We start from the raw sequence: 13,354 nt of genomic DNA, 5'->3' as shown, positions 1-13,354 counted from the left end.
TTTTTTTTTTATTTATAGTGATGCAGCCTAATGCGCTAATATACAAATCTTGACTTACAATTTTGCCCTCATATTCCTGATAGACCGGCCAACTGCACGAGTATACCATTGGGCGTCCAGTTTCGTTTAGTAGTCGTCCAAATTCCGGATAACCAGCATCCATTGTTGACGTGTCTGCATAGCAACCATCCAACTTTACATAGTCTACATCCCACTCGGCAAAGGTTTGCGCATCCAGTGCCATGTGATTGATGACACCCGGATAACCGGCGCAGGTGTGAGTGCCATAATCCTGATATAAACCGAATTTCAAGCCAGCATTATGTATCTGTAAGTGCGGAAAATCAGATTAATAAATATAGTTTGTCTGCGAAGCATATCTGCATTTTTACATAGTCAGCCAAGTGATTGAGACCACTGGGGAAGCGATATCTATCAGCTACTAGTTTATTTGTTGCATTATCGCGATATTTTTCCAGCCAACAATCGTCAATAATGACATATTCGTAACCGGCAGCAGCATATCCTTCCGAGACCAGCAAGTCAGTGGTGCGTTTGAAGAGATTTTCACTTAAAAAATAAAAAAAGAGACTATGAAATAATATAGTGCAACACAATTACTTTTATAGGCGGTTAAAGTTTCTACTTTTTGATCAAAAATTCACTATAATTTTTTTTTTATAAATCGACTTCAAACATTGTTCTGCACCTTTTTCAGTTTTAGTTCAGAGAGTTGCAATTCATGTTCAGAAATTCCATTACAACTCAAGTTCAGAATTCCCATTTCAAATTCAGAATTCTCACTTCAAATTCAGAAAGTTGCAATTCAAATTAAGAATTTCCATTTTAAATTCAGAAAGTTGAATTCAAATTCAGAATTTCCATTTTAAATTCACAAAGTTGAATTCAAATTTAGAATTTCCATTTAAAATTTAGAAAGTTGCAACTCAAATTTAAAAAATTTCAATTTCAAATTCAGAATTTCCATTTAAAATTCAGAATTTTCACTTCAAATTCAGAAAGCTACAATTCAAATTCAGAATTTGCAGTTGCAATTCAGAAAACTACAATTCAAATGAAGAATTTCCATTTTAAATTCAGAAAGTTGAATTCAAATTCAGAAAGTTGCAACTCAAATTCAAAAAGTTAGATTTCAAATTCAGAATTTCCATTTCAAATTCAGAAAGTTATAATTCATATTCAGAAAATTTTCATTTTAAATTCAGAAATTTCCAATTTAAGTTCAGAAAATTTCATATTGACTGTACGATTTTGACATTTTAAGTTGTATAGAAGCAACAGACAGAGTTTAACCTGATTCTACTTGCGATGCTCGCAACCATTTCACATATAGCATATTTTTGTTAGAAGATTCTATTTTAAATTATAAGTTCAACGAAATTTTACAATATGGAGGCCGCGCGAACCAAATTTAAAAAGTTTTAAGTATGAACACATTTTTAAGAGTGTTGCCACCTTTAAAGATTTAAAATCAATTTTATTAATAAGTAGGGATGTGCCGGATATCCGGTAGATATCTGAAATCCGGCTTATCCGGCCTTTTTCTGTTATCCGAGTATCCGGTCTTTTCTGTTATCCGACTATCTGGCCGGATACTGGCTAAAATCCGGCCGGATTTCGATTATAGAAAATTCTATTTAAAAATCTAGTTCAGATTTTTTTTCTATAGTAAAATTAAATAGTATCTAATTAGCAATTAAAATTTATATATTTTTCATTATGAAAAGAAGCATTTCCGCATTACCGGTCAAGAACCCATTTCTACTTTTAACATAAATGCCACCCGATGCATTGAACAACCTTTTTGAGGTCACTGGGGAAGATGATTCGCAGAGATACTTCATTGCCAGTGTAAACAAATTTGGAAATTCTTTGCGACTATAAAAATAGTAGTAGGGGGGTTACACATTTTTTAGTGTTTGGCCGAGCTTCTCCTCCGAATTGCGGCGTGCGAATTAATGTTGTCACACAAGGGGAGCGACCTGCAGTTTTACGCCGGCGCCGAACGGCGATTGTATTTTTATGAAAAGCTGTTTTCATGGCAGAAATACATACCCTCGGGGGTTTGCTATTATATATTATTATTATATTTTCGAATTATATAGTTCACCATCTACCCAGTTTTTAGATTTATTGATGTCAGAAAAGAAAACGTGTGTCACAAAATATTGCAACAATGAAGCCTTACGGGGAGATTCGGGAAGCGAAACGATATGCATGATTCAATAACGAAAGGTTTTGTAAGAAAAACTTTCTCTCTCCCTAATTTTATCAATGACACTCCCACCCTACTCCTAAAAACAAAAACAGTGATATTTCTTTTCCAAATTTCTTTGCAAGTTTTACGAACATTTTTAAATTGTTAGTAGTGAAATTTTTACTTTTTAATTTTGAAGAAATTTTTGTTCTTCATTCGCTGGCGCCAACAAGAAAAAATTGGTGAGAATCGTTGGACTACAGAAATGCAATGTAGGCTAAAGAGACAAAATTCCCTTAAATGCCGAAATGTATTTGTCGATATTCGTGGAGATCTCTTGATTCTGCCAAGTCGCTGTAAAGTAAAGCGTTCGATGGTTTTGGTAAATGAGCCAACGAAGGTTTTTAGGTATTGTCCTCCACAACACAATCCTGGTGTCTCCGAATGAGACTTTGACGCAATATAACATTGCCAAACCGCATCCATAGGCCCAATCGTCACGCGACAGCTCGGTTTAGTCAATGGCGCGATGTATGTAATTGCACACTTAAAAGGTGTACGCACGAGGCGAATGTTGGCTGGCGACCAACTTTGTTGAAAGCGATTAGTTGAAAGTAGAATGCAAAGTTGAACAATGCAAACGCCTTTTTATGGCGAATATTTTTATATTTTTTTATATTTTGATATTTTTAGTCATTCAAATTTTTTGTTCGTCCAACCCGGCGAATGGTTAATATTCTGACAGTTGTATAATCTCCCCAGAACATTAAAAGTGCGACATCAAAGAATTCGAATTACCATATTCGAAACAATCGAGCCATAACCGCGAAGGAAACGTAAGCTCTACATTTTTTTATTTGCCGTTTTTATTGTTTAATAAACATTACATATTTTCCACAAACAAATAGCTTCTTCATACCCATCATCTGGCAAATAAATACAACAAAAAAAAAGCAGAAAGTGGACCATCCATTCTCGAGTTATGCGCCATCTGACGTACGCAAGTTTGGTATATACATAGAAATATTTATTTTTAATAACAATCGGTAACAATGTTTAAATTAAATAATTAAATCAAATTCGTTTTTGTTTTAAAATACCACCATTAACTATTATCCGCACCTTTTTATGGAATTTAGCTCCCATTTTAGGAAGTGTGATTGAATTCTTCCCCTTTTTCTCCTGCTTCCATAAACCATTCCTGCGGGTGGGAGTGCCAAATTTTAGAAAAAAGCTACTTACAAAACCTTTAAAAATTGAATCATGACGATATGTTGTTGACAATTTATTTTAGCGGTATTCATTGCTGTTTATATTTTGTCATTGACGTTTCTCCTCTATTTACCAAAAATAATCGATAAATCCGGGTTTCAGACGGAGAAGTTATCTTTTTAATACAGGATTATATCATAACTTGGATTTCAGAGGAGAAATTTTGTATTCTTAATTACATATTGGATAGTTCAGCTCGAAAAAGCAGATAATCTAGCTAACCAAAAAAAAAAACTAATATAACAATATTGTGAAATTTATTAATGGCAGCAGCTACCGGATATCCGATCGAATATCCGAATCCGGCTCTTATTTTTTACAGGATATCCGGCATCCGGTTATCCGGCAAAATATCTATCCAGCACATCCCTTTGATTAAGTTAGCGACGTATTACAATATGGTTGGTTACTGTAGGCCCCCTCCGATTTGTGTGAGAATACAAGGCGCACGCCACAAGTCGGAGGAGAGGCTCGGCCAAACACTAACATATGTGTAAGCGCCAATCTATTATTATTATTAGTCTAATGTACATATGTATGTATATTGGTTATGAGACAAAATATATCTGTAACGTAAGTTCCACTTCCTCAGTGTGGCCCAGGCGCACTTACTTTTTTCGATTAAGGATAATCGTTATTTTGTGAATTTTATTATAATTATTATTTTTTTACCAAAAATAGTTTCTTCCATAATTTTTAAACGTTTTGATGGGGACCGTGTTTTTATGACCATTTTGAACCTTTTATAAACTAAAAAATTAAATCTTAAAATAACAGTCATAATAAGTATGATCGCAAAAATAAAAATAAATTAAAAACGATTCTTTTTAGATCGAGAAAATAAAAATCTCAAAATGACAGCTATTCTTGATAGAAAAAATAAAAATCTCCAAATACCGGTTCAATTTCATCGAAAAAATATAAATCTAATTTTAACGGTCAAATTAAGGTTTTTTATTATAAAGATCATAGCTGTTATATTCCTTTTATTTAATACGTGCACTCGGTATACAAAGTTCGGTTTCTCCCGAACTTATACTTCTTTACTTGGACTCCTTTCAGACACGTCAAGTCTTGCTTTCAAGTCTGCTCGGTTCGTAGGCGAAGGAGACGAGAGGGAAAGAGTACAATGGTCTCATTTCATTAAAACTTTGCACATAAAATAGACTTTTCTTAATAACAAAATTTAAGTAGCAAAATCACATTAAGCTAAACACGCGACTTAATGTGCAAATTTTCCAATGTTTATAGTACATAAGTGTGCATGAATCAAATGCAACTGGTTTTCGATTTTAATTAAATATTACGAGCATTATCATACCGTAAAGGTGAATAACCACTAGAGCGTATTTTATTGCACTTCATCTCAATTACCGCAGAGCTTTGGAGCTCATCTAGCACTTTTGCACATTTGTCATTGTACACACACACACATATACACACCTTATACACTCATTTGGATATTTTTGACAATCGGTGATGCAGCGGAAGCGTTCCCAATGCATCCATCCCATAGGTGGTGTCCTTGCTAGCCCATTTTCCAGCGCCTCTGTAGCTCGGTATGACACCAACAGTAGAAAAAGGATATTTAAGAACATTGCGGCGAAGCCTTCAAAAGACTGCAATTTAAACCGGTAGAAATGCTTTCGAAATTCACTTTCACTTTCATTGAACAAATGAAGTGCTGGCTGGGGCTCTTCCTGATTCTATATTTCGCGCAGCTATGACTGTTATGCGCTGTCTATTTGCACTTTATTACAGGTGAACTATTAATGCCGCCTCCTGTCGATGGTTGTAAGCGATTTATATACGCGCTTCTATTACTAGATAAGTAAAGTTTTTATACTGTTTTGTTTTTGTATGCACCCAGTAGTAGAGGGAGGAGAGCTGATAGGCCACTCAGACTGCGCGTATCGCGTGTCACAGACGCAAGAGCTGCGTTCCAATTCTAATTTCAAACTAAAATAAGCAGCAACAGCAGCAGTCTCCACACGACAATGTACTCGCACTTGTATATTTGTGTGTAGGACTATAGCAAATAATAGCCACTTAACGTTTAGCGGCTTCTTATCAGTTTAAGTTTAGATTCCGACTTGAAGTTCAACGCCGTTGTGCTCTTTTTGCAGCTTTTCCCCGTCTCTTCTTCTTTGCTTTGTTCCACAGTCGAATGTCCGTCTTTCGCTTTTTTTAATTTGCTGATTTGTAATTTTTTTTAAGTGCTCCTCAACTTTTTTAAATTAAAAATGTACCTACGTACAAACTCTAGCTTACATATGGACGCCATATCAGTTTACACAAAGCACACCCACTTATGGGAGTAAGTCTGATACGTATGTAGACAAGCTGTTGGTATTCTTAAGTTGAGTGCTCGCAGCAAATGTATATCGTAACGAGTTCGAAGCAGGAGAAGATGGAAATCCAAAATGAAGAAAAATACAAAAGCAAGCGCAGCACGCTCAGGCCGGGACGTATTGTTTGAGGCAAGTGATAAGCAAATGTTACTTTAGAGCAGTACACTTTGCTTTGTATCCACCATAGTGCAGGGCTGGATCATAAGTTCTCACCGACTGCCTTGCTGACTTTGAAGCTGGCGTTTATGACACGACAGAGGGTCGGAAACCGCTTTGTCAATCAACGATTACATTAGCAGCATGTTTGCTATTACTGCTTATACAAAGGTATGTACATACATAAATACAATAGGGTGCATCACTCCCCACTAAAAAAAAAAACAGTAATTTCTTCCTCAAGTGGTGGTACATATCTCGACAACCAAATAGCCAAATGGGGTCTGAGTACCCATAATCCTTAGAGACAAAGTAGTGGTAGATTTGTACCACCAAATATTTTTATATATTTTGTATGGAAGTTGTTTTGAATTTCAGTTACTTCAATCTCATAACATCACTGTAAAACTAAAAACATATCTACTGGAGGGGCGATCAGAGTTAACGAGCAAAGCGTCGATTACAAATGTGAATGTTTCAATTGGTGCGCGCTTAGTGAAAAGCAAAGCGCCACCTGGCAAAAAAGAACGGCGAAATCGATTTCTAGTTCAAAAATTTTTAGCTGGGAAAGGTTGCTTCAAAGAATACTTTCACCGAAACACGAAATGAATCCCATATGACACTACTGGGGAGGAGACGCAATAGAGGGCATCTACCATGTCTTCTTTGAGTGTATGTGATTTGACAGTACCAGATGCAAACTCCGCAACATATCTAGAGAGAACTTCTCGCCTGAGTTACTTGTGAAGACAATAACAGAGAGGTGCTTGATGGCGGTGCAGTGGGGTGAGGAACTCGACGATGCTTTTCCTGATTTTATTGGAACACTTGAGAGTAGTGCGCTCTACAACGCCCGGAAAAAACTGTTAAAGTACCGAAGCGAATTTCTCCAAAAATCGAGTTGTTAATAATAACATTTGATTTATATTTTTTTTTTTCAATATCACCTCAGGTGATAGACGAATTTAAAGTTTAAAGGTCTGCATGAAAATGTTTAAAAATTTTATCCACGCACAGTGGTCGGAGAAGGTATGTTTTACGCGAAAAAAGCATATTTTGTGATAAATTAGCCGGAATAAAGCTATTCTTATTCAGAAATGTCCAATGAACTCAAAACTGATTATTATTTTCAGTAATATCTGTTGAGCCAGCCGTTGAATTCGTTTAATTCAACGAATTCGATCGTGGAACGTTCTAACAGTTATGAGTTGATAGCTTTTTTCATATCATACATAAAAAAAAATCCGACGAACTGATAACTTCCTCCTTTTTTGGAAGTCGGTTAAAAAATAAAAAAATAAATCTGTTGGGGCCTAGATCATATTGTTTGGGCTGAAAATATAGCAACTATTCCTAATTTATAAATATAATTACTGTTATTATTTCATAATTTGGTCATAAATTCGTTTTAGATATGTTCCCTCGTATATTATAAATAAAATTTTGCGTAAAATATATATTTTGCATTACTCAACTGAAAATTGCAATTTATTTGACAGTTGTCAACGAAAAAAGTTTGAATATAATACAGAACTCGACAAGAGTGAGCCTTAAATTAGGTTACGTTTAATCTTGGGAAATTTTCTTTTCTAGAGAAATTGATAGCCCCTACGACAGTTGTAAACTCTTAAGGTTTTAATTTGACGTAAATTCGTGATTAGCGTGTCTAAAACCCTTAACAGAAGCATCTTCAAAAATATTTCGTTATTTTTAGAAAAACTAACAGGTTATTTGGCACCTGTCAAATATCAAAGTTTTAATTCGTGATCAACATGTCTAAAAACCTAACCAGTGGCATTTTTAAAAAGATTGTTTTACTTTCAGAAAAATTCACAGTCCATTTGACCGTTGTCAACTGTCGAGGTTTTAATTTGACATAAAATTCGTGATGAGCATGTCAAAAACCGTGGCATTTTAAAAAAGGTTTTCTTAATTTTAGAGATATTGGCAAAAGTTTTGACAGCTGTCAACCGTCAAAGTATAAACTGTATGACATATTCGGATTTAGCATTACGACAATTCTACGATCCCGCAGTTTTATTATAAACGTAACAGCCCTTCTCATTTTTCGCGTAAAACAAGGCAAGACAAGAAAATATTCAAATTTTCAAATCGGTCTAGCTCAATTAAATCTTAATATTTTTCCGAAATATGTAGGCGGAGGTCTTAAAATATAATAATAAATTTATAATTCCGGTGGAAAAACAGCAACTTTTTTGGTGATGCACGCTAATGCACATATGTATGTATGTGTATATACAGGCGAGTACTCTCTTTGCCACTATCTGTTGTTGCGCCGCTAGTTGTCGATTGTTGTTGTTATTATTTTTTATTTCACTTTTAAACCAATGTTTTTCGCATGCGTTTGGTTGCAGTTAGCTTTTTTTCACAAAACTTTTAAACTATTCGGAAGCGACGTTTAAGCGTTTTAATGCAGAACGTGGGAGACTAAGAACACCCGCACTTTCGAAAATTCCAAACTTATCGTAAATCCAAAATGCAAATTCGAACTATCAACGTCAGCGATAGCGATAGTGAAATGAACCGCTACGACTCCCTGCCCGTGTGTTTGTCTAAGGAAATGTGGTGCCATACTGTCAGTGGTGCGCTGCAATGGGAATTGTTTGTTTCCATTTTTTTTTTTTTTGGTTTTTGCTATTATTTTTGTAATTCCACGTTGATCGCAATAGCTGATCTGTCAGGTTATACTGGTTTTACGAGTGTTGGTGGTCGATATCGTTGAATTTACATTTTTAATTTATTTAACGGTAACTAAGACATGCTTTTACTTTGACGTAAAGAACATAAATAAAGAAGGGCAAGTATTTCAATACATATCTACATATGTACATGCATACATATTAAGTATATACTCACGTATTATGGTGCCTCAAAGTCCATAAAGTTTTCCATGTATTTTATATGGGCAAAAAAACACTTTTTCGTAGCTATTAGAGAATTCTTGAAAATCAATATTTTTCGATCGGAAAACTCTGTCTCTTTAAGAGTCTTCCAATAACAATATTCAGTTGTTTATTTAACCATTTTTTTATATATTGACTATTTATTATAGGTCACCCAAAAACCCAAAACAAATGCAATGGGAGGCCCATTAAAAATTGTTATTATTAAAAAATTGTAAAATAAACAATTGGATTTTTTCCCCCATATTAAATGCATGGGAAGCGTCATGCGCTTAGAGGCAGTTTTAAGTATCTTCTTTTTTCACAAAAAAAATACGGGCAATTTTTTATTTCACTTAGAAAATTCCTAGGGGTGAGAGATCGCCATTTTAACTTTTTTTACCATCCTAATGCACAATGGGCGAAATTGTTATCAACATTTACTTTTTTTTTGTTATTTATTTTAGTTACTTTTTTATCAAAATTTAGTGGTTCAATATTAGCAAAAACCGGTCAAATCCAAATTTCAAACTTTGCGCAATTTAAAAAACAAAAATCTACATGCTTTCGCAAAAGTTTTGAGTTTATTAATTAAAAATTTTGTACAAAAATTCGACAATTTAAAAAAAAAATTTCAATAAAAGTTTAACCTATTTAAACCGAATTTTTATAAAATCTTTGGCCCACAAATCGGCCAATCAATTTTAATATAAAAAAATGCAGGTTTTACGTTGCTCAAATCCATTCGCATTGATTGATTTGAGAATTTTTTTGGTTGAGGGTGGTGTTTCGCATTTTTATTCATACAAATTTCATCTTTATAAGAAATATAAATAAAAAGCTCACCATTTCTACGAAAGTTTGTTGAATTTTTTTTTTATTATATTGCACAAAGTGTGAAACTTTGTTTTATACGATTTTTGTTAAAGAACGAAGAAGCAACTAACAAAAAAGTATTGTGCAAACTTGTCAATTTGTGGTGCGTCTATAATAATTTCGCCCACTGTACGTACCTATGTATGTGCAAGTACTTGTAAACACGCCATTTCATCATAACCAACACAGTCACTATTCGCCGTTTAATATAAAATTTGTTAAATATGTGTTTTAGTTAGCATATACATAACTTGATTGAATTAATATCTATTATAAAATCAGCCCTGCTAATAAAAAAGGATATTCATGACAAATTAGTTATTTTATGTGATGTTGTATTATCTGTTTGTGTGAATTGAATTTTCTTCGTTGCCTTTTTCAAGTGATATCTAAAGCATACGAGATTGGATTAGTTCGTAAATGCAACCGTTCATTTTTTATTCATAAACTATATATGTATGTACATACATAGTAGTTAATAGAAATGCCAACACATTTGCCATTCAACATTTAAACGTGATTTCTCATGCTGGATATTTCCATAAGTTATAGTTATAGGTATAAAAGGGGCTCAATAAACTCGTTAAAAAAGAATCTGCTTTAGAATGGTCTATCTTGAAAAATGTAAACAAAATGATTCACTCTGGATGATTTCACTTTGGGTCATTCACTTTCGATGATCATCCCATGATCCACTGATCGGATCTGAACCAGATTAGTATGGGACCACCTCTGAGACGCTACCTTTCCGATGCAAAAAGAATTATCGAAATCGTTTCCAAACCGGTGGTCCAAAGTTATGCGGTAACATACATAAAAAAAAAAATATTCCGACGAACTGATAACCTCCTCCTTTTTAGGAGTCGGTTAAAAAGTTAGTTTTGGCTAGAAAACCGGACAGTTAGACCAATGTGGTTAGTAAAGATGTTTCATGCCAATAATATTTTAATTATACATATTCACAAAAAAAAACCGCTCCAATCGCAATGTTAATATACAAGTGTAAGTAAAATGCAATCATAATTGTAGCTTCATACTTATGTACATATATATGTCTGTATGTATGATTGTACATATTACATGAACCCTCTATTTCAACCTAATTGTTCTACATGCATATGTACTTACATATCTGCATAACATACATATGTATATGTACATATATGCACTACATATCGCACGCCATCTTCAAAAGAGGCACAACTTAAAAAAAAAATAGGTAGATTTTTATGCCTAAATGATGTATGATTTATCTTTGCGTAATGCAAATATTTTTATTTTTCCATGATAATATTCTCTAACTAGAAAACTTCTGTTATACCTGTTCTTATATTAATTGCGTTGAATCTGTACTATCCACAAGCAGTTATATTTTCGAATTTGATTTTTGAGTTGTGCCTCTTCTGAAGACGGTATGCGATATGTACATAGATGTTATGTTTCGCAGTGTAAACAGTCCTAGTTAGCTAACTGCGTACAATAATTGCTGAATATGTATGTCTTCTGCATCCATACAAACATACATGTACATGAACATAAATTCCATAAATTTCTATCGGTAACAGCACAGTATTGCAATATTTATTTATTGCTATCTATAGCTTAAAGAATTTACTTTTATCTTGCCGCAATGAGAATATGCTCATGTAATGATCTACATACATACATACATACATAAGTATGTATGCATATACCATACATACACATGCACCTATGTTGCAATTGGCAAATAACTATATTACCTATATTGCCTATTATATTTGTAAATTCTAGTTACCGACTGCTAGAGAATAATTGGCTACATTATTACTATAAAAATTATTAAAGTTATTATCTCGCAACCTAAACTTTCCAAAATAGTCAAGCTCTACATTACAGCTCAACCAGCCACCGGCTCAGACATTCAAAGCTCGCTATAGTAAAGTGCTAGTTGTTACTCGGTAGTGTAACGAACTGTGAAGGTCCATTTCAGCTTACTTTTGCTAGTTTGATAAATTATGTTAATCAACAGCTAATTCGTACCTTTTTTTCCTATACACAATTTTTTATGTTCCTTTGAAGTTCGGACTAACAGCCCTATTCCCGTAACTTTGACGGAATTCATCGTATAACTATTGTCACAATTACTGCGCCTAAAACACAATAATGGTACTCATCTATAGGAGCAAGTTTCATATTTGAGCAATTGGGCCCAATTCGCGCAGTGTGTTTCATGAGGGCAATTTTATATTTTGTGCAATTTCTGACATTTATTTAACAATACTTAATTTAAAAAGTTTAACAGTTGAATCTCAAATTTAAGTAAATATTTAAGTCTTACCGCAATCATTTCTGAAAAGCGTTGAGGACAAATAAAAATGAAAGTAAACAAAATAGCTGAATGAGGGTTGCACAGCACACTGCGCAAATTTGCACGACAAAATTGCCATACAAATTTTGACATTTCATTTGCGAGGGTTTAGAATCGCACAGTTTGCCCAGTTTGCGAGAGTTTTGCGCTTTTAAATGAGTGCCCTTATTATAAAGTTTATAATTGTATAAGTAGTATAAACTGTTAGCCTGTTCCCGTACTTTGGGATTTGCAGGATTTGCAGGTTTTACATGAACAGCTGATTTCGCCTTTAATAAACCTTATGTGAACGTGGCGTACGGGAACGACTTTGGACTAAATCCTGCAAATTCTGCAAATCGTAGACGTTCTGGAACGCACTATGTATTTCGCCGTTGTTGCGTACTCAGCAGGTCATAACAATAACAATGACAACTGTCGCTATTAGAAAGTTTAAGTTTTTAAAATAAATTTGAGGCATAGTATTAGGCGCAGTAGTAAAGACAATAGTCTGCCGTTTACTTTTGTCATTGGCGTGAGCATAGGACTGTAACACCTGTGGAACTGTTATGGAAATAATATTAAGGCCATGTTAGATAAAACTTTGTGGCTTTGCGTGTCATTTACAACTTTGCCAGCAAAGCGTAAAGCTGATGTCAGATAAAACGCTCGCTTCGCGTAACAGATTTGCTTTGACAGATATTTATTTTATTTCGTCCAAATTCGAGTTTTCATGCAGAAACATAAAATTTTATTACATTGCTGATATTTTTAAAGCTAAATATATAAAATCACTAATACATGCATACTTTTCCATTGGAACAATTTTGACAACTATTACGTAGATCTTCATTGTCTTTACAGCATTGCCCAATGTAAACGCGCCGTAAGTTAACCAAATATTATCCAGTGACTGTCAAATACTTCTAACGGAATAATTGCACCGGAATCGGTTATGTAGCGTTTTTGCTGCATTTAAAATGCAATATTTAGCACTTTCGAACATATGTTTTCGAAGAGCCTTCATGCTATCGCATTTAGCAAATGTACATTTACGCGAGTTCGAAATCGTGTGCTTTTGACAAACAGCCGTGTTCCAGTCGCTTATTCAGATCCGTATCTATTACGATCAATTCTCACGCAGAAGGTAATGGGCAAAAACCCTACTGAAAAGGAAAAAATTAATTTTAAACCAAAAATTCAACATAAAAACTTGAATTGTTTTAACCATAACCGAACATTTGTTTAT

The 13,354-nt window shown here is 34.1% G+C and overlaps 2 protein-coding genes across 2 annotated transcripts in view; one reads left to right on the top strand and one right to left on the bottom strand.

Moving 5' to 3' along the window:
• LOC118742653 (hydroxymethylglutaryl-CoA synthase 1) overlaps window positions 1-101 on the top strand; it is a 54,464-nt gene extending 54,363 nt beyond the window's left edge. Inside the window, exon 3 of the mRNA XM_036474889.1 lies at window positions 19-101. The gene's annotated coding sequence lies outside the window, so the exon portion shown is untranslated. The remainder of the gene's footprint in view (window positions 1-18) is intronic.
• The window catches only part of LOC118743788 (alpha-N-acetylgalactosaminidase), a gene marked incomplete in the record, with an annotated part of 15,261 nt that extends 9,081 nt beyond the window's left edge, over window positions 1-6,180 (bottom strand). Inside the window, 3 exon segments of the mRNA XM_036476553.1 lie at window positions 59-328; window positions 393-570; window positions 4,934-6,180. Of these exon segments, the coding sequence (XP_036332446.1) occupies window positions 59-328; window positions 393-570; window positions 4,934-5,088 (603 nt within the window).
• Window positions 6,181-13,354: the final 7,174 nt, after the last annotated feature.

The sequence above is a fragment of the Rhagoletis pomonella genome, unplaced genomic scaffold, assembly GCF_013731165.1.
Source record: "Rhagoletis pomonella isolate Grant_MI unplaced genomic scaffold, Rhpom_1.0 Rhpom_scaffold_00007, whole genome shotgun sequence".
Classification (NCBI taxonomy): Eukaryota; Metazoa; Arthropoda; class Insecta; order Diptera; family Tephritidae; genus Rhagoletis; species Rhagoletis pomonella.
The sequence above is the reverse complement of the archived record's forward strand: the minus strand, read 5'-3'. Positions and strand labels throughout refer to the sequence as shown.